This window comes from Trachinotus anak, unplaced genomic scaffold, assembly GCF_046630095.1.
Source record: "Trachinotus anak isolate AG129_WGS33_773 ecotype Australia unplaced genomic scaffold, CSIRO_AGI_Tana_v1 ptg000003l, whole genome shotgun sequence".
NCBI lineage: Eukaryota > Metazoa > Chordata > Actinopteri > Carangiformes > Carangidae > Trachinotus > Trachinotus anak.
The window spans coordinates 12,710,824-12,734,535 of record NW_027273854.1 but is presented as its reverse complement, the minus strand read 5'-3'; the positions used below and the strand labels follow the sequence as shown (position 1 = coordinate 12,734,535).

Sequence of the window (23,712 nt, the reverse complement as noted above, 5' to 3'; positions counted from 1 at the left end):
CTTCATCTACACAATATCTTTTATCCTCTACCTTGCGTCCTGAAAACAAAAACAGTCCCCTACTCATTCTGGGAAAGAATGGATCACAATTGCTCCAATTTATTTACAGGTGAGTGACAGTTTCCCTGACATGTTAAAGAATAGGAAGAGAGGTTATTTTCTTTTGTCAGTGTTTTTTTTTTTTTTTAAGAACACAGGGAGAAAGGGGGGTGGAGGGGGAGGGAAAATAATGCACCGCTCCATCCTGAAGTCCAATCCACACTAACAGAGTGGAAGAGGGGAGGAAAGATAAAGGAGGGCAGATACGGAGGGGATAAAGTATGTGGCTGCATGTGTGCATGAGGTTTAGCTGAGTGCACAAGCAAGAGCAGTTACAGTGCAGGCTATTCAGGTGTGTTACATTTGTGTGTGTGTGTGTGTGTGTGTGTGTGTGTGTGAAAGAGAAAGCAAGTGTGTGAATGTGGAGAGATAATATCCTGCTGCCAGACGAGTAGACAGACAGACGGAGAGAAAGGCGGACACAAAGGGGCCCATAGCAGTGCCTGACTCAGATCAATGGCTTGGTTGGCAGAGATTCACATCTCCTGGATGTCTGTCAGTTTGTCTGTCTGTCTGTCTGTGTGTGTGTGTGTGTGCGTGTGTGTGTGTATGTTTGCTGGGAGGATGACAGCAGGATGTGAGCAAAAATCTCATCCAGCTTCCCCCTCAGCAGCCTTGTCCACACAGGCTTTGGTCTCATGCGTCAGTTTGTGTCCTAGAAAGGGACGCTGAGATGAGTTTCACGCTGCAGGAAACAGAAAAAATTATGAAAGCCGAGGAGATTTGTATAGACGGCAGCAGAAATGTCTCTAATCAAAAGACAGGATACTTCAAATTAAAGCAGTGTAGAGATATGATTTTGAATTGCCTTCTGATGTCTTTGTTACAATATTGTTTGTAACATCATCTCCCTCCTGATGAGTCAATACTCGAGAGACGGATGATACAACGGAAGAGCTCCAGGACGTTGTATGAATTCACATTTTCAGCTTCCAGCCCCAAATATGAACATGTTTCAGTTCAGGATGAATATGAGTATCAAAATGTAAGGGCTTTCCAATAAGTGGAGTTATTCGTTACTATTATTATATTTCTTTTTGTTTCTCTTATCTAAACAACAAAAAAATGTAAAACACATAAATCACATGAAAAAGAAAAGCACGACTTTGACTGAAAACACTTCCTGCTGATGTCATGTTTAATGTTTCCTTGTAACCACTGTCTTTCAGGCAGACACGGGAGCAGGAAACTCCTCCAGACTTCTTCTACTTCTCTGACTTCGAGAGGCACAACGCTGAGATTGCTGCTTTTCACTTGGACAGGTGAGCTTTGCCCCCCCCCCCCTTCAAAAAAAATATATATATTGTGCTGCATGACATTTCTTGGTGACTCATCTGTTTCCTGTTAAGAGTTTGTTTTCAAATCATCCTTAACAGTCTGTTCCAGGAAGAATGACAAGTCACACATGTTCGTTCACACAGACAGCAACACTTTAACCCCCATTATAAACCGGAGGTGTGCCATAATGGATTTAAGCTGTGAAAATTTGAATAGGATTAAGTACATGAGGGATTAGATAACACACAGAGCTGGGAACATCTCCTCTACTTGCTGCTGAGGATATTGATTTCCACATGATCCTTTTACTCTAAGGACACGTTTTAAAAAAGACCTCTCAACAGAGAGGAGCACCAAGAAGAGTCAAATGTGATAGTTTGGGATTGTGGGGGAGGATGATAAATGGACCACAGGCTGTCTTAAGGTCTCCTGAGGGCATAGTAATTGGTTTACACATCCTCTCTCACACACACACACACACACACACACAAACACACACACTCTTGCTCTGTGTTCGATGAGGTCAGTGGCACGTGTTTGGCGTGGGCAGGAAAATGGAGCCAGACAGGAAATCACAGACAGGACATAGTTTTAGAGCCAGGTGGGGGCTGTGATCCCCTCTAAAGAACAGATCGTTTTTTGTTTGCATGCATGATGCAGGGCTGTCTATGAATTATAGTCCAGTTGCTCGGCCTCTGAATCAGGAATGCAAAGGATGTTTTGCTCAGCTGAAGGTGTCTTTAATTTGATTTCTAATTCTAGACAGCTCTGATGAAATGTACGAAAATATCCTGAAGATTTTTAACATCACTACCTTCCAGGAATCACTTCTAAATCTCACTGCTCTTTGTACTATCTTACCATCTGTTGTGAACTCGTTGTGACTCAGGGGTGTGCAATAGGTGGAGTGCACACAAATAGAGTGTGCTCTCACAAGCAAATACCCACACACACACACACACATACTCACAGGTGCTCCTTTGTCACCAGGGCCCAACGTGACGGTGCAGTTTGCAGCTCCTGAATGCTGTCCTCTGTAGGCTTAAGTTTCGCCAACTCTGTTCCACTCAGCCAGTCTGTCTGTGTGTCTGCCTGCTCCCAGGAGGCTTAGTTTTAGTCTCACACTGGTTCAGGGTCATTTGGATACAAAACATACAGTGAGACAGGCTAAACGGGCTGAAGAGGTATCATGTTCCGACACAGACCGATGCAGACAGGAAGGGAGGGAGAGAATGAGTAGAATTAACCTGCTCTCTACCGTCTGACTATAGGCAGAGAGTTAGAACAGATCACGATTACCGTAAATGGATGTGTGTTAGAGGGTGTGTTGGTGAGACAGACACTTACAAAAACGTCCTTGTTTGGCTCATGAGCAGATGTTGAATGTCAGTAAATGCTGTTTTTGATGCCAATCACACAAGCGGACAGAAAGCACTGTAAAGATGATGAATTATTAATATATCTCGATCCATACAGATCAAGTTCTGCACTGACAAGTTTGATGGGAGCTCACTAAATATTATTCTACTGTGAGGAAACAGATCCTGATGTCCCACTTTTTCTTTGGGCTGTCTCTGCATAGACAATAATGGACATATGTATGCAGATGATGCATATTACTGCAGATGAGAATGAGCTGGTGCTTTGTAGCTGCATCTGTTCAGAGGAAAGTTAAGTCGGGAACATTGTCTAAGACAGAAAAATTGGGAAATGATCTTCCAATCTGTAACTATGGCGACGTTGATGTCATGACAAGTGACACTGCTTCAAATGAACAGTACAACTTAGTTCATTCATCTGTCAGTCTAAAAAAAATATATCTTTTTCCTTCAAAGAGTCTGATGACTGTGTTTTAAATATTACATAATATGATTTTCTCTCAATCTCGCTCCCTGGCTGCAGGATCCTTGACTTCCGACGAGTGCCCCCAGTGGCAGGACGTCTTGTCAATATGACGAGGGAGATCAGAGATGTGACACGCGATAAGAAGCTGTGGAGGACCTTCTTCATCTCACCAGGTACTAACTCTGCCAGCCTCTGCAGTTTAGCTCAGTGTTGTAACTACTGGGTTACATCCCATTCAGACAGACTTGTAAGACACTACTGCTTTAAATAAACCGGATTATGTACTGGGTTGTGTATGTGTGTATGTTTGTGTGTCCTGGTGAAAAGGGAAAGAATATGGCATGTGTGATTATAAATAAAGCCAAAGCCAAAAGTCACCAGAGGATGGCACTGTAAGTCAGGTTTCTCACAAATGCACTGGCTAACTATAACTGAATGTACAACATTAATAAAATAAATTTCTGTGAAACAAATTGAGACATAAAGTATTATAATGACAGACAAAACTACAGGTTAGAGTCACAGTCATTTGTCACATAGGAGTAGCAAAGATATCATTGCTAAACATTACGTTCTTAAAACTGTAGAGATGCAACGATAAATTAAGTAATTTAATTTGAAGCATATTAAGGACAAAAATGTAAGGTTTTACGATTCTTTATTGAAACAATTTACAAAAATATAATGTAAAATTCCCATGAAATGCTTTTAGCAGCCAGTTTGATCTGTATTCAACTCATGTCAGTAGGAAGACATGTAAATAGAGGATTGACCAGGTTCTCTTTGACTGAAAAATAACAACTCCGCCGGGTCAGCACTCACTTCCCAGCCTCTGTGTTGAACCCTGAACCTGAGATTAGAAAACCATCCCGGTCTCATTACTTCCTCATTCACATTCAGCCACATGTACAACTGGCAAACCACGTCTTGCTCCTCTGACTTCATTTGTTTGCCTTTTCTCTCCACAGCCAATAACGTCTGCTTCTATGGAGAATGCTCTTACTACTGCTCCACTGAACACGCTCTGTGCGGGAAACCAGACCAGATCGAAGGCTCACTAGCAGCCTTCCTGCCAGACCTGAACCTGGCCAAACGCAAGACCTGGAGAAACCCCTGGAGACGCTCATACCACAAACGCAAGAAAGCAGAGTAAGGAAAAGGCGCAAGTGAACCAGATTAATGAATCTGTCATCTGACACACATCATGACTTCTGTGCTTATTATCCCATCATCTACATTTCTCAGATGGGAGGTAGACCCAGATTACTGCGACGAGGTGAAACAGACGCCCCCTTACGACCATGGCACTCGACTGCTGGACATCATGGACATGACCATCTTTGACTTCTTAATGGGTAAGAGACAAAGAATTTGAGTGTGACATTGTGCATCAATGTATTGATATGTGTCTTTTAATAACGAATAAATTAACTACAGCATCTTACTCTGAACCTTATTTCTTCACCATTTTCCTCCTCTCTCCTTGTACAGGTAATATGGATCGTCATCATTATGAAACTTTTGAGAAGTTTGGAAACGAAACTTTTATCATTCACCTCGACAACGGAAGAGGGTAAAAATATTCATCTGCCTTTAAAGCGTCTGTCTTAGCAAAGAGTGAATGTTTGATCTGCTGTAATTAAAATAGTTGCACTGACATCTTGTAATAACACAAGCATTAATTAGAAATTAAATTGATTAATTAAAATATTAAAATATTTCTCACGCTCTGAAGATCAAGAAGAACTTCACCCAAGAAACTTCATCAGGATTAACAAAGGAATAGCCTGAACAGCTGTCTAAAAACCAAAGTCCGACATAGATTGTCGTTTGTGATAATTCCTGATTCATTCTCTGATCTTATAGGTTTGGAAAACACTCCCATGATGAGCTGTCCATCCTGGTGCCGCTCAGCCAGTGCTGCAGGTCAGACTTTTGGTTATCTGTGAATTTCCAGCTTTTGTTTCTGTGTCCTGCTAATAGACAGGTGTCTATTCATCAGTCTTAGAGGACAGGTCATTATGTATTCGGTCACCCGCTGTCGGCTCCTCCATCGTCACCATCAGGCCTTTGATACACAAGAAATATCAAAATCTTAAAGGGCAGTTTCTATAAAAAATAATAAATTCGTCCTCCCCATGGGATAAGCTGAGCTTTGGTGTAGCACTACACTTAAGCGTGTCAACGTAAGTCACTAAAAAGGTGGATTAGTATGAAATGAATGCTCCTGGAAGAATTAACCCTTTTATTTATCAAAAGTGTGACTTACAGATAAATATTAGAATATATTAATATAATTTCTTATTTATAGCATATATTCAGCAAACACTAATTACCCTTACATTAGTTAAATTTGAAATTACCTGTTCAATTGTCCTTCCTTCCATGTTTCCAGGGTGAGGAAGTCCACATACCTGCGTCTCCAGCTGCTGGCCAAGGAGGAGTACCAGCTGAGCTCCCTGATGGAGGAGTCTCTGCTGCGTGACCGACTGTCCCCTGTCCTCATCCAGCCTCACCTCCAGGCCATGGACCGCAGGCTCCGGCTGGTGCTGCAGGTCCTCGCAGGCTGCGTAGAGAAAGAAGGCTATGTTAATGTGGTGGAGGAGGATTTAGGTGGGGACACAGCCACCCACAGGAGCCCAGGTCACAGGTAGTGAGGGCGACGCTTGAAGGTGACGGGGACCACCAGTGACACATGGACAATGGACCTGGTCTGTGGCTGTCTGACCATTGGGATTGGGCCAAAACATCCCACTTCTCATATCAAGCTGAATTCAGTGAATTCCAAGACTTGCCATCATTGCCTCTATGGAACCTGCTTTTAAGTGTGTTTATAGAAGAAACAGATACAATGAGAGACTGTGCTCACACAGAGGCTTTGTATTTGTTAGATACAGATGTATTTTTGTTTTACCAGATGTTGTATAAGACATAAAGGAACCACTGCTGTGCTCTGATTTTGTCCTGTTTATTTTAAATATGGAGGGTATCAGCTCGTTTTATGTGTTTTATGATATTAGTGCATAACCAAATGAGAACTTACACTGACTGGGCATCTTATGGTCAGACAATAAGCTTTAGCAGTTATCGCGATGTATGAAAAGGCTAAGAAAGTGTGTGGACATTGCAAGATATTGTTCTTTTTGTAAAACATGTTAGAAAATATAGTTTTCACCTTCTGCCATAGCCAGAAAAGCTAAGTCAGGCCTGGCACAAACAACGTACAACCAGAGAAAAAAAGAGTTTCTTAACAATGAGTTCTGTTGATCTATCTTCATAAGCTTTTTGTCTTGGCACAGACTTGGAACAGACTGATTGAAAATGTAATTACATACTTCTGAACAGCATAAATCCGAGTTCAAGTATACTTCTCACTGTAGTTCAAACAGTACCTTCACTTTGCCTTATTCCAATTTTGTATGTCTTTTTTTTTTTTTTTTTTTTTAACTTTCCCATCTCCCCTGCAAGTTCAGCTTGCACTACATGCAGTACGACAGCACAACACTAAAATATTATTTTCCAAACCAAAAATACTCTAAATGTAAAGACTGGAGCCCACACTGATGTGCTGGTTAGTGTTTATCAAATGATATCTCAGTTCCTTCAAGTGCACTACCACTCTTACCTTCCTCGTCTGCTATGATATAATTTTACAATTTATGCAATGCAAAATGTTACATTTGTTGTTTCATTTTATGAGATTTCATGTCCAAATGACTATTTATTGGTGCGTTACAAAGAGTGAAAGTGGTTCAATAAATTCTAGGTTATGGTTTTGCTTCATGTTGCTTTATATGTTGGGAAATATTTAGCATTTGGATACTATTTAAAATGACATTCCTTTGGGTACTATTTTTATGTTCGGATGATAGAAAAACAACTGAGCTGTTTTGGACATTAAGTTGTTGAAGTGGTGCCAGTACAATTTTCAGTTTCCTCCTAAGAGTCCTGTGCATTGACTAACCCAGTACCTGTGCAATGACAGAAATGGAGTACTTGAATGTTTTTGGGTTGGCAATATGGACAGGATTCATAGAAACACAAACAATATACAAGCCAGGGAGCTGGACTCAAGTCTGCTTGGGGGTGATAAAAATGCCTCATTCCACCACAGGGATAACTGTTTTCACAATCTCAGTGTAAATACCTATAAATACTTTGAAGACCTAACAAGCTGCACCGCACAGTGATTTGCTTCTGTTTTCTGCTATTGCATTGTTACTGTGAAGATCTGTTTACTAAATGATTAAAGTGTGCAATAAAGGCAAAAGTGAGGACAAAACGCTCTGTGTGTGTAGGTGGCTGCAGGCATATGGACCCTCTCTTTCTAGATTTTATGCATGGGTGGAGGTGAATATGTGTTTGTTTGATGGGGAAGGACTAACAATCCACTGTGCAAAAATAAAAGGTTGCATCAAGTGAAGAACATTTAACATTTGTCAAACTCATCCAGCCAGTGTGCAGCCTTAAAATAACACATGAAAAAACCCAGCCTTCACTATGACCTTTTGCCAGTTAGTGCAGAGTGGTAACACACACACACACACACACACACAAACAAATCTTGAAATCACCACACTACGTGCAGTCTGTGAGCACTGAAAAAACAAACAGCTTGAGCTAAAAAAGATGAGTTAGTCAAATCTTATACTTAGACACTAACGAAAATTTCAAATGCCTGTAGCTACAGATTGTGATAACATATTACACAAAGTACGTCCATTAGGCTTAAAGTTAAATGCCTTACAGTTGCAAACAACTAAGGGTGAGTCAGATCTGTATGCACTCCTACACAAACTGCACTTGTGCAGGTCAGGCTAATATTCATTTGTCATTATAGAGTTTGAATATTCATTTTCTCTCATCTTTTATTCCTAAATTTTTTTCAGTGACTGGTTCGAGAACCAGTCTGTGTACAGGTACTCTGCTGCCAGCCTCTGTCAGGACAGTATATATACAGTACATATGCTCTTATCCTTCCTGATTTCCCTTTAATGTGGGTCTAAAGAATACATAGACGTGAACATGCAAAGTAGAAAGTTCTGCAACATGTTCTGCAACATATGTGACAATGGTCTGTAAATTAAAATGCTTTACTCAGATATACCTATTAACATCCTTTTGATTTGATGTCACGTCCACAGAGTATTAAAACTGTGAATCAGAATCAGAATCAGAATCAGAATCAGTTTTATTGCCAAGTATGTTTCCACATACAAGGAATTTGTTCTGGTGATTGGTGCAGTTAGAGGTTCTTGGAGGTTCTTGTAAACAACAGGTTTAGACAGTTTTAGTTTCCGCCTGTATGTGGGAATCAGGTGGACCATGACATGGTCAGAGTGGCCGAGTGCAGCCCGGGGGACGGCGGGATAAGCACCACTGATTGTGGGGTAACAGTGGTCCAGAGTGTTCCCCTCTCTGGTCGGACAATTAATAAACTGTCTGTATTTGGGCAGTTCGTGGCTGAGGTTCCCTTTGTTAAAGTCACCAAGGACAATAACTACGGAGTCCGGGTTGGTCCGCTCCACACACAGTATCTGCTGCGGCCTGTGGTGGGATGGAAACACCGACCAGAATGATTGAGGTGAACTCACGGGGGGAGTAGAAGGGCCTGCAGTTTATGATGGAAGTCTCCAGGTCAGGAGAACAGTGCTGCAGGATCACTGTCACGTCTCTGCACCAGCCACTGTTAGCATGAAAACACATTCCTCCACCTTTCGTTTTGCCGGACAGCTCTGTGTCGCGATCCGCTCTGAAGAGCTGGAAGCCGGCCAGCTCCAGCGCAGAGTCCGGATCGATCCACACAGCCACGTCTCCGTGAAGCACAGGATGGCAGATGAAGAAAAGTCTCTGTTCTTCTGCACCAGCAGCTGAAGTTCATCCAGCTTGTTGGGCAGTGAACGCACCTTGGAGAGAAAGATACCTGGGAGCGGTGTGCGGAGTCCGCGCCGGCGGAGACGCGCAAGCGCACCGACACGTTTTCCTCTCCTCCGGCGTTTCACTGCGAGAGCAACGGTCAGTGACCTCTGACCAAAATGTCCAATAATTCCACAGGTGAGTCGAGAAAGGTGGAAAAAATCCTCTGGAGCTGTTTCTCTGATGTTAATGGGCTCTTCTCTGGTGAAAGAGCTCCGGAAACCGAGGCAGAAAACTGGATTTACAAAGAAAATAAGGCAAAAAAGTGCGCACCAACACACCGAGGCAGCCATCCGCGGCGCCATGGCAACTGGAACCATGGACATGGTAACCATGTAAGATCAACCATGGAAGATCACTAAAGTAAAAATATTTTAAATATCACAGATATAGAAAAGCTTCAAATGCCACTCCTCCATCCACAAAAGAACTGAGTCTCTAAACCTGTTATTAAAATGTTTCACAGAATTGGAAGTTTTGTCCCAGGGGACAGAAATATCTAGCTTAGCATGTGCTGCCACAGTGGGGACCATTGCGGCTGGGCGGCTCACGGCGCTGTCCGCGGTGCTGAAGGAACACACCGGCGTCGCCCGGTCGACCACGGACCGCCGGGGCCTGTCCGTGGTGCGAGATGAGTTTCCACGACGCTGTTCGTGGCGGTGAAGTAGGTGCCGAGGCGCTGTCCGTGGTGCTGAAGGATCACCGCTCAAGCAGCACCACGGACAGCGCCGCTGTGTTTGTCTCAGGCGTTAAGCAGCCGGCGGCTGAGGTGTGGAGGAGGTGCCGAAGACGATCAGAACATTCAGATAGTTGTGAGGTTTATTTATGGTTACACTGGATTTTTTTTTTGTTTGTTTGTTTTTTATTTTTTTTATTTTTTTATCGTTCAGCATTTGTGACTCTCTCTCTTAACTGAGGCAAAGACACAGATGAGCTTGAAGAAGAGATAGCTCTTTACTTTATTTTATTTATTTTTTTTTTTTTTTTGACAATTTGTTTGATATATCCACAAATATCATCTGTTTTGACGCCACATCCGTCGTGGGTGTAGACACAGAAATGACCTCTCCCTCCCGTCATCGGTGCAACAGTGTTTAACAACGGGCAACTCTTTAAACACTGCATTCATGATTTCCGGTGAGTTCACAGTAAACGACGGTGTATCGATCTTCCCCCAGGAGAGGGAGCGAGTGCACCACGTTTATGACCGCGGAGCTCAGGAACAAGGAGCTGTTATGGGCAGGTTTCACTAGGTGGCACTCAAGCCTCAGGGTCATGTTTGAAAGGGCGACGTCTGCGTCTACAGAGATGACGCTACTTCTCGTCCCGAGCTAGGGGTAGGACACGGCCAGTGGATGATTCTCTGTGGCTCGGTGTGATGAGCCGACTTTTCATCTTTCACTGAAGGAAATAAGACTTTAATGATACTGTCACAAACTGTGCGTGTGAAGGAGCCGATTTATCATGTTAAAAAGTTTAAAAGAGATGACAGAAACGTAATTATACACACACACACACACACACACACATATATATATATATATATATATATATATATATATATATATATATATATATATATATGGGCTGTCAGTCTACAATGTTGCTGCACATCATAGCAGTGACCATTAGATTACGCACTAGGTTTGTACAATACCAAATACATGACAAAAGTGACCATAACACAACTTATACCCATTTAAGTTTTAAATTATATGTTAAAATGAGTTTGATTCAGCAGTGTACTGATTTAGTTACTGTTTTTTTTTTGTTTGTTTGTTTGTTTGTTTGTTTTTTCACGTGGCACATGCATCTTAACATTTTCCCAGACGTCATTTCATTCATATTTTTATTTTAACCTGACCTGAGAAAATAAGATTACAGCCTAGACACAATTCCCGGTCACTCCCACTCAGCCCAGATGTTGTTCACCCTCCACAGCGGAGCACCCCACATTTTCTCACCTCATTCAGTGGCAGCCTCTCCTGCCTAGTAACAGTATCCAACACCACTGTCCTCCCGTCTCTATGGCAACAAAGACCAACCCCCTTCCTTCCCTGCCTCCCACTGATCAAAGGTGTGTGTGGCTCAGTCCTCGATGACCCTGACCCTAACACCTCCCCCACTCCCCCCTCGGTGAACTTGAATTATGCCTGACTTGGCAAACACACTTCTTGAAAACGAAATAGCTGCAGTGAATCTAATTTTTTTTTTTTTAACTATTGAAGACAACGTCACAGCATATTCAACATTAAATATACAGTAATGTTCAAGTATTATTAAAAATACTACAGAAATATAATGTCACACTGCGCAAAATGAAGCCTACTACATCCAGTAATGAGTGACCTGCTTCTTAAGGACAGACCTACTTAATCCTTGAAACTCTATAATAATATTTCACTTAAATTACATAACAGGGCAAAAACTAATCTTGTGATTTCGATAAGATTTTAACAACTAAATACAGTAGGCACACTTCTTTTGAATTGAGAAGGCCCCGCCGACTCTCCTGTCAATATATTTGAGTGGAAAACACAACACTGCCCTCACGCACACCCCCTCAAACTGTACGTGGCTGTGTGTGCGCGTATGTGTGTGTGTGTGTGTGTGTGTGTGCGCGCGCGTGTGTGTGTGTCAGAGCTTATGGCGAGCTGAGATGAGAGGAGCTTTCAAACGCTCCTTCAGAGGCAGTCGTTTTTAACCCCTGTCCGTCTCGATTGATGTCAGCGCTGTAGGCAGAATCACGCCTCACTCAGATCCACGCTGATCAAAACAAACGCGTCCCGGGGAGGAGAGCGCGGCGAAACGGTTTCCGGGTACACGGGTGCGATGACGTCTCGCTTATTCATAGCTTCCCTGCATCCGGTGGCACTGATCTCCAAACTACCCAGTAATCATCATCTTTAGAAAAAAAGATGATTTTTTTTTTTTTTTTTTTTTTTTTTTTTTTTTAGGCAAACTGTTTCAAACCGAGCAGGGAGCTTCGCGAAGGCCTGTCTGCCTCGCATCTTCATTTCCTCCCCTGAAAGCTGATTATTTTTTACTGGTAACCTTACCAGCTGAGCTCATTCTCATCTCTGAGGAAAAGCTGCAGTGTCCCTCTCTGAAAAGCCAGCCCTCTCCACCTTGTCTTTTTTTTTTGTTTTTTGTTTTTTTTTCCCAGCTTCTGAGCAACACCCTGCCAATAAGCGCACCAGTAGGAGCTGGCTCTGTGTCTGAACTCATGAATTATTAAAAGACGACTATTTCGCGGCTGCAGCTAAAATTAGGAATAGCCTTATGTTGGCTATAATTAGAAAGCAGATGGAAAGCGTTCATTTATAATAGTACATGGAAGGCTATGGCATGTCCAGGTGAAGATGCTTGGCTATGTGTGCGTGTGCGTGTGCGTGTGTGTGTGTGTGTGTGTGTGTGTGTGTGTGTGTGTGTGTGTGCGCGCGTCTTCAGAGTGAGCCTGGCGACAGAGACACAACTCCCCCCTGTCTGTCGTCAAGGTCAGACTGAGGCGCATCCTCTTGCGTCAAGAGCACTGGGAGAGAAATTAAACTCCAAATCAATTGCCCTTGAACCGCTGCGTGTGTGTGACTGTGTGTGCGGCTGACTGACTGACTGACTGGCTGACTGGATGACTGGCTGACTGGCAATGCGTGCGGCCTCGAATTTGTTTATGGAAGTGAGAAAAGAAACAGCCGAGGCTGTGCGCTCTGCTCCTCCACGCATCTGTCCATCCTTGCGTGTGTGTGTGTGTGTGTGTGTGTGTGTGTGTCTGCCAGGAGCGATCACGGGCCATTGCCGTAATTGCACAGCGCGCAGTCTATACGGAGGGAGGAAGAGAAGAGGCCGCCGTCTGTAAGCCCGACCAAACACCCTCGGCTGCACCGGAGAAATTCAGAATGACCGAGATAGGCTCCGCTCGGGCGGCTCGGCGCGTTGCGACAAGTGCTCCTTCAGCACGGAGGAGCGGAAGGAAACGAGGAGGAGGACGCTAATTACTGACGTGCGCCTGTGCAAGCTGCCGGCGGCCCCTCTTCTGCCACTCACAGGGAGGAGGAGGAGAGGAGGAGAGAGGAGGTGGAGGAGGAGATGGCTGAATGGGAGGAGAGTCACAGGCCCGCTCCCCTCCCCCTCACCCCCCTCGCCTGCTTCACTCCTTATTTTCATTCATGGCACAATCAGCACACGCATACACATATCTCCCCAACGCAGTGGCTGGCTCAGTCCCTCTCCATCAAAAGACTGCTTCCTCTCTCCCTCTCCCTCTCTCTCTCTCTCTCTCTCTCTCTCTCTCTCTCTCTCTCACACACACACACACACACACACAAACACCTTCACATAGGGACAAACACACTCCTTCTTTTTCTTTTGTTATCTAATTTTCTCATAAACACAGACACACACTGCGCACCCCCCTCATCTTTCCCTATCACTCTCTTTCACACTGGGATTTTGGTCATCTCTTTTCATACATGAGAAAACACACATTCAGGGTATGTCTGTCTCTCTCTCACAGACACACACACACACACACACACAGACACACACATTAGATAATAACAAACAGAGACAAACACATCCGAGCCAAAGGAGATAAACAAAAAGAAATACACAACAAAACAAACACAGACACGAGCAACTGCACATCGAAAATTGCATGTTAAATTCTCTATCCCTCGTTTGCGCGCGCACACACACACACACACACACACACACACACAGATGCACACACACATAAACACTTATACACACAGTTGTGTTTCCAGACACACATACAGCTTCCTCGCCACCCACTCAGAGAGAAACAGAGGGAGAAAGTGAGGGAGGGACTGGAGGAGGAGGGAGAGCAGACCTGAGACAGAAGCACTCCTGCCGGGTTCCAAGTGCAGGAGGGGGGGGGGGGGGGGGGGGGGGGGGGGGGGCTGGGGGGGTCGGAGGAGGAGCAGGTGGTCCCACAGCTCAACCACTCCTCTCCTCCCTCCCATCCGTGTATCAGCAATATCTCTCTCTCTCTCTCACTCCAGCTCTCTCTCACCCAAACACACACACACACACACACACACACACACACACACACACACACACACATACACACAGTGTAATGGCAATCACTCCACACCAGCACCCCCCATCTGCTCCTCTCCCTCTCACACTTACACACTCACACACACACACACACACACATCAGCGCGTGGTGGCTGTTGGACAGGCTGCTAGACTCTCCAGCACAGGCTGCAGGACGAGGCACCCCAACACACCGCTCACTCACCCCCCCACACCTCCACCCCCCAGCGCCCACCACCACCACTGCTGCCCCCCAAGCTAATTCCATTATACATTCCCGACTGGAAGGAAGAGGGGCTGTCTTCTAATTGCTTTCTTATCCCCCTGAGTCCCCCTCACTCTCTCCTCCTCCTTCTCCTTTCTCCTCCACCACCATCATCCTCCTCCCCCCTCCCCTCCTTTCCGCCCGCCCCTCGCCCTGCGTGCACTCAACATGGCAGCAGACAAGCAGAGGAGGGAGGCGAGCTAGAGAACAGGAGAGAGAGAGAGAGAGAGGGAGAGAGAGAGAGAGGGAGAGAGAGAGGCAGGCAGGCAGGCAGGCTGCTGCTATCAGGGAATACTGGTGCCATTTTCAGCATCGCAGGGTAAAAGGATTGAGCCTCGCCGCTGTACGCTCGGCTCGGCTCGGCTCAGCTCAGTTCGCCTCGGCTCAGAACAGCTGAACAGGAGGGGGATTGGAGGGACAACAAAAGGAGGAGAGAACGGCTTACCCCTAACGCAGGTACCATGCTTTTCCCTGTCATTTCTTTCTCTTCTGTGGAAGGATACAAGATGGACAGCAGCACTGTGCAGAGCAGAGTGAGAGCAAGGGGGAATGGGAGAGGGGGCGTGTGTCTGTGTTGGTCTGTGTGTGTGTGTGTGAGCGTGTGTGTGTGTGTGTGTGTGTGTGTGTGTGTGTGTGTGTGTGTTTGCATGCCAAATAGAGGACAGCAGAGTCCCTCATGGGACTGCGTTCTATTTTCATTCGGTGGAAGAACATTCACCTCCCACACACACACTAAACACAAACACACACACTCCCAGCACCAGACACCTGCCTCGACCCTGTTTTCCACCAGCATCTGTCCAAACAACAGGCCACAAAAAAATGAGTACAAATATTGTATCTGCCTGCAAAACACATGGAGAACACGCAGAGGAAGCATGAGCTGCAACCTCTCTGTTTGTCTGTGATTTGTTTGGTTTTTTTTTTGTTGTTTTTTTTTTTTTTTCTTTCCTCCCTGGCTGCGTTCAGCATCCTGAGCCTTAGGATGTATTACGTAGTGCTATAACAGGACGCTATGTCAGAGCACGATGTGTCATAGCACGCTGTTTACTCTGCCTATTGCATAAGGAGAAATCTGAAATTCACACACACACTTGCACACAGACACACGCACACACTGATCTTATGAAACCAGTGACAAAGTTAGATTCTGCTTCTTCTAATCGGTGTTTCCTTGTGGTATATGGATCTATTATTGTATATGTGTTGCTGTATTTTCTATGTTGTGCTGCATGAGATACATCATCACTGGGGACACAGAGCATCCTCCATGTAGCTGTTCCAGCTTATATATGCTATTTTTAGTATGGCTCTACCCAATGTGTGCTGGCCGGGGATACATGCTGTATGTCATAGATGTATACTGGCTTTAATTGCGTGTGTGTATGTGTGTGAGAATGTGTGTGTTTGTGCATCTAATGTGCTGCATTTGCACACTTCTGAGGCGGCTTTAATACCATTAAAAGTGAATCTTAAAAGATGCACTGAGACTGCAGTGTCACTGCTGACTGAAACTGATGCTACCAACAACCTCGCTCGCCCCGAGCAGAGGGAAGGAGAGGATGAGAGAGAGAGAGAGAGAGAGAGAGAGGTGGGGAGGTGGGCTGGGAGAGGTGTGACAGAGAGAGAAGGGAGAGTTAAAAAAAAAAAAAAAAAGAGTGACACAGACACAGCAATATGTGTTTATGTGTGTGCATTTGTGTGTGGGGGGGTCTGTTTGTGTGTATGTATGGGAGAGGGAGAGAGAGAGAGAGAGAGAGAGAGAGAGGGAGAGAGAGAGAGAGAGCGCAACAGGGAGGAGGGGTAACGACAGAGATAACGCAGAGACGGTGTAGAGAGGTGTCAGGGACAGAAAACAGAGGTGAGATAGAGAACAGCGGTGGTGTGTGTGTGTGTGTGCATGTGTGAGTGTGTGTGCCTAGAAAGATAGGCACAAGGTGCACAAAAGAGTAAGAATGAGAGAATGATAGAGCAGGAGAGGGAGAGTGATAAGGGGTGAAGGGGAAGGACGAATATATGAATGGAAGATGAGAGGCTGATCCCCTATAGCAATGCAGTGACATGGCCGCCATCAACATGTTAACAGCTGCACCAGGATAAACAGTGTGCGTGTGTGTGCGTGTGTGACTCAATGGATTTCATGTTTGTGAAATGCATCTTTGCATGTAAGCAAAATACAACAATTTAGTGAAGTAGAAAAGGATCCCCAGTATATGTACATAAATCTCTTTTCCAAAGGTTGTGATGTTCCAGCTGACAGTGGAGTTATATGTGTACTTCACTGTGTCTGTGGTGTTTGGTGTGGGTGTGTGTGTGTGTTTGCATATGTTTGTGTGTGTGTGTGTGTGTGTAAAAGCTGTGTTTCTGTAGTCAAAAGAAATAGATAAGACAAGAGCCAGCCCACTGGCTTGGCACAGCATGGCATGGTAAGGCAACGTACCTCGAATACACAATTGCTGGTACAGAGACAAGGGGCTGGTTCGTGCGCACACACCAACACACACACACACACACACACACACACACACACACACACACACACACACGGACACACACACACTTAAAGTCTGCTCTCCTTTTCCTCTGACTTTTTCTCCTTCACACACACATTCAGAGTAACAGTGGGCTTCCTGCATGATGCAACACAATGAAAGGAAGCTGATTATCATGGAGATTGGGAGGCGTGTGGAGAGCAGGTTTCAGTGTGTGTGCGTGTGTGTGTGATGGTCAGTAAAGGGCATACTGAAATTGGCAACTCATTGCTGCGGTGAAATGAAAGGTGAAAGCTCCCCTCTGAGTCTCTCTCCCTCTCTTGCTTTCTCTTCCTCTGCCTTCCTTCCCTTCTCTGTCTCTCGGTCACAGACCAAAACAAATATATGAGGTCAAGAAGGGGAGAAGAGAGGCGAGGGAGGGAGAGAAAACACTGACAGAACAGGCAAAATGATGGACTCAGAAACAACAGCACATATTAAAAGGAAGACAGGGAGAGAAGAGGACAAGCCAGGGTTGTTGTTAGAGATGTAAAACATCAGGTGGTCTGCCTGTCTCTCACATTTTTCTCTCTTGCTTTTAATCCTTCTCTCTTTACATTGATCTGTCCTTTGTTTACATCCGATTACTCAGTTACCCTCGCTCCATTTTGAACTAGATTGCCGTACTTTCTGTTCATGTGTGTGTGTGTTTATGAGCGCTGCACTATAAGCCTCAAGTGTTCACCTAATTGCCCCGGAGGCTCATGGTTATTTACTGTGGGGGGTTATTAGGCAGACAGAGAGAGAGAGAGAGAGAGAGAGAGAGAGAGAGAGAGAGGGAGAATGTTTGTCCCTCGTTAAAAAGAAGTTCCGTGGACACAAGCAGCGACTGGACCACAGCACCGTCATTAAAAGCGCACCGACACACACACACACACACACACACACACACACACACAAAAACACACTCGTCTACTAATGAATGTGGACACTCAACCTATGACTCATTGCATGTGATTTGTATTTTTTTATCGAATGACAATCCCTGATTCTTTTTTTTTTTATAAACAGTAGCAAGTCTTCCCTGCTATCATTGCTGTCGAGGCTTTGGTCAATTATCTGAACTGCTTTCTTCATCATGCAATGTGCTGATTCACATTACCTTTATGAGTCCACAGCATTATGGCAGCTTAGCATGAACACAACACATACACATCTTGTGCACAGGGTCGGTTTAACCTACGCAGGAGCACGGGGGCAAAAATAAGCTGCGGGCCCCGACTGAGGACCTCAAGATTGGGTAAAAGTGCAAAAGCCACCTTTGCGTCCTCACCATTTCGCATTGCTGGTGCATATTACCACAAAGTGTAATTTCCACTAAGTAAGTTATGCAATAAAAGCAGAGGTGGGGTGGTTGGATGGATGGACTTTCACACTGTGAACCAATAGTCAGTCTTGTTTCTTTTATTCATGACCACTCCACAACCTTAACCACATGTTTATTATTGTAACCAAGGTGAAGTATTTATTTTAAACCAAACCAAGATCTCTGACCCTAACTGCGTATTTCTTGTACCTTGACCTAACCAAACCGCGACCTTTCCACAACCTTAAAATACTAAATACTTAGCCTCCATCTTCATGAGCATCATACAACCTCACACAAACACACACACACATATGCACAACATATTTTCCACAAGCTCAGCTTGAGTGCAGTGTGAGCGTGCGGGTACACGCTGTTCCAGTGAACAAGTACACCACGGCTGCTAACCTAGATCTGATTACACACAGTAGCTCCTCGCATGCACAACTGTGTGTGTGTGTGTGTGTGTGTGTCCATATATATCTGTATGCGTGTGTCTGCACTTGGGCCTAATGCAGTTTGCAGGTAATGTGTTTTTATTGGACTAGCCAGGACAGTGTCAGCGCAGTGTGTTTGTCTAGTGAGGACTGATATATTCCCCTACATGAGAGTGAGGAACATCAGAGAGAGGGAGATGGATGGGGGGAGGGGGTGGGGGGTGGAGAGGGAGAGCAAGGGGTTACTGCAGGGAAGAGAAGACAGAGGTAGTGATGAGAGAGAGGAGGCGGGTAGAGAGGAAGAGAGAAGAGGAAAGGCTCATCTGTATGCTGGTTACTGTGTGCGGCTTGTTTGATCTGGAGGGAGTACTTAGTGCTGGATGGTGGGATGCTGCAGAGTGGAGAAGGCAAAAATAAGGTTCCTGTAGTGTGTGTGTGTGTGTGTGTGTGTGTGTGTGTGTGTGTGTGTGTGTGTGTGTGTGTGTGTGTGTGTGTGTGTGTGTGTGTGTGTGTGCGTAATTAGGTGCAAGGTGTTGGGTGCAGCACTTTGCTCATTAAAAGGATCTGGCTGCTGTCCAACTCCGTGCAGTTCATCAACTGTCCTTCATGTCTCTCATCCTCTTCCTCCTCTCTCCTCTCGTCATCTGTCTACCTCCTTCCTTCCTCACTCTCTTCTTCCTTCTCGGCACTCCATCCTCCCATCCCATTGTTGCTGCAACAACACACCGCTTTGCAATGGTGCTGCTGACAGAAAGAAAGGTGGGGGGGGACAAGGGTGGCTGGGGACAACTTTCATTACTGATGCGTATTTGATTAAATGTGCCTTGTTAGAGGCAAACATATCATGGTTGTAAAGCATCAGTAATGAACACATTTGCACGTATCCATACTAATAACTGCATGCATGTATGAAGGCACACAGACACTTTGTAACTTTCGGGTGAATGCTTTTTTCCCCGTTTATTCTTGACAGCTTCTTAGCAGAATACACTTGTAGGGTAATCGCTAAATATTCAAAGCAAAAAATCACACATCTGCTCAAGTGAGAAATAACACATACAGGTATGTGATTGTTAACTGCACAGGCTGGCAATGCTGGGTATATGTGCAACAGTGACACTGAGGAAAATGCATAATCAGAGCTCTCACTCAGCGTCAGCAAGGAGAGAGTGATTTTGCTCATGAATACTGTGGCTTCACTTGCATTTTCTGTTTTGCAAGCATATGGTGAATGATATATGCTTATTATTATTAAATTTTTTGGGTGAATGTGCAATCGAGGGGCAAAGTTTTATTCGCCTGCACAGCTGTTCAGCACTATAACTGGCAAGAGAGGTCGTAATTTTAGTCAGGGTGTGCTCCAAGAGACTCGGGTGCATATATGTGCACTCAGCTGAATGAGGGACTTGCAAAGTAAAGCCCACTGTTGTTTAGTCCTCTGCCAGAGACTGAAGGAGAGGGGGGAGGAAACAAATTAGGCAAAGGGAGACGAAATATTTTAAGGGGGGAGTGAGATAAAAATCACACTGGAAAGATTGGAAAAGAAGGGCCGAGGATGGGGGGAGCAAGAAGAGATGAGGTGAAGGGGAGAAATAAAGACTGGTGCCAAAGCAAGGAGACAGATCTGAAATGAAAACCACAATGCAGTTTGGAAAATTTGAACAAAATGGAGAAAGAGCTAAGAGTCAAACATGAGCATTGTGTTCACTGTATGTTTGTGTGAGAAAAGAGGAGGTGGAAATAACAACAATTAAAGTGCACAGGAAGTGTGTGTGTGTGTGTTATGGTACCAGGCAACTGTCAAGAACTGTAAAGGAACCAGAAACCGTCACCAGTGTCTCTCCTGTGTTCTGATCACACAGCAACAACTGCACTTTGAAAAGTTTTCTACCCGCCTCACCCCCCCCCCTCCCCCCCTTCCTCCTGTGCCTTCAAACAGCTGCTGGAGTTACATAATGCTGAGAGAAAAGCGAGATCAGAGACAGACAGAGAGAGACAGACAGAGGAACCAAGCAGGAAAAATGTTACGGAACGTATCCTGTGTCGTGATATAATAACACACACTTCCACGCACTTATAGCCTGAACATGCATCTGCATGCCCATTAAGATACACAGGGTTTTATTTTGTTTCTTTACCATTTTCACAATGATGCTGCTGATGTTACCACTACTATAATGGTTAAAACGTAATAAAAGAGAGAGAGACTTAGAGAAAGACAGAAGAACCCCCATGACCCAGGACAGGACAGGGGGTGTGTCTGTATAAGCGCACTGAGAGTTAGAAATGAGTGTAGGATCAGAGGGTGTGAGTGTGTGTATGTTTTGAGTATATGTGTGTGGCTGTTTGGATGCTATCTACAGTAGGTGTGCTTTTTGTCGGTGGATGTGGGCACAGTTAACTGCCTCTCTGCCTGATAGACACACACAACCTTTTATTTCTCTGTATTTAAGGATCATTTATGTTTGTGGGTAATCATGGGACAAATTGCACCTTAAAACCTACAAATAAAACATTTAACCATTTAACCGACACTTATTTCCATCTGTGGATTCATTATGAAATCATATTGCCAAACCTCCTCAATACCCCACATGCCGATGAACAGATAATCACGTGTAACTGTGTAATTCATGCTGAAGTGCATGCATCCATCCACCAGACAGGTTTGGTGCTCCGGTGCAGAAAATTTCCTCCTACACACAAATACATAATTATCTTTCTTTGAACTTTGACCTGTCGTCTCACAAACCAATCACAAACCTTTTTTTCTAGGATGGTAAAGGATTGATTTTGCGGGAGGAACCAAAGGGAGTGAAAATACCCTGTGTCCCCTCACAGTAATGTGAGCGCATTAGCCATACCCCGAGTTCAGTGCTGTTGCTTGGTTGCATTTGCGTGTCTGCTTACATGCATGCGTGCGTGCCTGCATGTGTGCGTATGTTTTGCTAGACTGCCTCCATGCTATGGACGCTAAGTGAGTTCTCTGCCTGTGAATTAGCTTCCATAGCAACCAGTGCCACACAGACAGGCAGGCAGTGAAGTGAATGAACGGCGCTATGCTTGTGTGATCTGAAAGTGGGCACAGGCCTGATGCCAAATCTTGGTACGGTGGGCACAGTAGCATGCTGACGGGCACAGACAATGGGCTGTTGCTGTGGTGATAGGATGGCTGGGGGTTTGGGAGGGTGGGGGGGGGGTGGGGGGGTTAACAATGTGCATTGGTATGTGGATGGCAGACAAAGTCAAAAGCAGCATTCAGTGTGATAATGGAGCTGCTCTGTGTGTTTGTCGCTCCTTCAGTTTGTTTTCCTACTGTTTCTCTTCCTCATCGCTATTTTTGTTTGCTGCTCAGGATCTCTCTGCTTTTCATCCCCTGTTCTATCACTGTTTGCTTTCCTTCTCTTATCTCTCTCTCTCTCCTGTTTGCTTTTCTCCTCTCCTCTCTCTGTGTCTCTGAGAAAGAGGTTGCGGCATTGCAGAGGTGGGTGTAGTGCGGGGGCAGAGGAGATTTTTTTTTATCAGAGTGTTATTGTCAGAGCTGGCCCATCACCTTGGATACACACACATATATGCACCCACACACACACACACACACACACACACCTAAGACGTCAAACACACGTCAAACACTAACAACTAACAGTCAAGGTTTCAGCACAAAACAAAAACAAAAACCCTCAGAAACTGGGCCCAACAGTACACAGCTCACATGGTGAACTGTGCTGAATCAACCAAACTCTTCCAAATAAAACACCAAGTGAAAAAAAATATATAAACAAAACAATCATGGCACAGACGTCAGAGACGGAATTCATATTTGGCCTGTGATTTAGATGATAGCCACATCCCAAGGTGTGCTGTTCCGTCACCCGGCCAAGTCGGGATCTGACTAATTACTAATGTTCTCATGCAGAGAAACATGACGGAGATGCGAACGACCTCTCACTCAGATGTCTATCGACTGACCTACCTGTAGCCATGGTAGCCACGATGAGAGCACACTCACACTCACACTCACACACACACACACTCACATATTCATGCACAAAACACAACGTCACCTGAGGCTCAGATGAGGGATAAGCCTGAGCCAAAATTTGAAATTAAATTATAATTCGATATCATCAATTATCTCACTTTCATGTATTTCCACCATGGTGAGCAAAACATAATGAACGCAGAGAATGGAGCTGCCAGGCTATTCTGTGCTTTAATATTGCTTTATTATACCTATCATCTCTTTTGTGGAGATAAAACCACGTGTTTTGCACTTTTGCACAAGGAAGGAAGGAGAGAGAGAAAAGATGATGGCTGTTGAATAGTAGAAGCACCTGGGAGAGAATAAGAATAGTAATCAATCACGCACGTGCATGCACATATACACACCCACAGAAACACACAAACACATATAAACACACATACGGAGATGTGCGCAAAGCACAGCTGGGCTGAGGAGAAGCCATCTGTAACACCATAACACAACACTCAGTGTGTGTGTGTGTGTGTGTGTGTGTGTGTGTGTGTGTGTGCGTGTGTGAGTCTGCATTTGTTCTCATGTTTCAAATCAAGATCAAGTTCTTAAATCACTCAACCGTGTCTCTCCTTACGATGGAGAAACACACTCACACGAGCCTGGATTTACATGCATACACACTCTTTCGCCAACACATGCATGCTCAATAACCCATGCCAACAAGCACACACACGCACACACACACACGGGGACTCATGCATAAGCACTGAGTCTCACCTGCAGCCATTGGCTACATAGCAATGCATACTAAAAAGACCAGGATAGAAGAGGGGCAAAGAGTGAAGAGAAAGATGGATGAGACAAGCAAGGGATGGAGTGAAGGATGGATGGACGGATGGATGGATGGATGGAGGGAGGGAGGGAGGGAGGGGAGGCCAGTGACAGGGTCCGTACAACCAGAGAGATCTGTAATGAGATCTTGGTAAGTCAGACAGGAT

At 44.9% G+C, this 23,712-nt stretch overlaps 3 protein-coding genes and 1 long non-coding RNA gene across 8 annotated transcripts in view; 3 read left to right on the top strand and 1 right to left on the bottom strand.

Annotated features, from left to right (window-relative positions):
• The window catches only part of LOC139618125 (extracellular serine/threonine protein kinase FAM20C-like), a 35,613-nt gene extending 28,109 nt beyond the window's left edge, over positions 1 to 7,504 (top strand). The window contains exons 4-10 of the mRNA XM_071473785.1: positions 1,269 to 1,361; positions 3,280 to 3,395; positions 4,191 to 4,371; positions 4,468 to 4,577; positions 4,714 to 4,795; positions 5,089 to 5,148; positions 5,618 to 7,504. Coding sequence (XP_071329886.1) covers positions 1,269 to 1,361; positions 3,280 to 3,395; positions 4,191 to 4,371; positions 4,468 to 4,577; positions 4,714 to 4,795; positions 5,089 to 5,148; positions 5,618 to 5,876 — 901 coding nt within the window. The 3' untranslated portion in view covers positions 5,877 to 7,504. The remainder of the gene's footprint in view (positions 1 to 1,268; positions 1,362 to 3,279; positions 3,396 to 4,190; positions 4,372 to 4,467; positions 4,578 to 4,713; positions 4,796 to 5,088; positions 5,149 to 5,617) is intronic.
• The window catches only part of rps2 (ribosomal protein S2), a 338,696-nt gene that overhangs the window by 193,299 nt on the left and 121,685 nt on the right, over positions 1 to 23,712 (top strand). The gene's annotated exons all lie outside the window — the stretch shown is intronic.
• The window catches only part of LOC139618135 (uncharacterized), a 43,425-nt gene continuing 24,287 nt past the window's right edge, over positions 4,575 to 23,712 (bottom strand). Inside the window, exons 2-3 of the long non-coding RNA XR_011689681.1 lie at positions 5,586 to 5,788; positions 4,575 to 5,290 (exon numbers count right to left, since the gene is read on the bottom strand). This is a non-coding gene — a long non-coding RNA (uncharacterized lncRNA). The remainder of the gene's footprint in view (positions 5,291 to 5,585; positions 5,789 to 23,712) is intronic.
• Positions 14,648 to 23,712, top strand: part of LOC139618120 (retinoic acid-induced protein 1) — a 54,962-nt gene continuing 45,897 nt past the window's right edge. Inside the window, exon 1 of one of the 2 annotated variants that reach the window (XM_071473779.1) lies at positions 14,648 to 14,920. The gene's annotated coding sequence lies outside the window, so the exon portion shown is untranslated. The remainder of the gene's footprint in view (positions 14,921 to 23,712) is intronic. The other variant, XM_071473780.1, reaches the window with a different exon arrangement.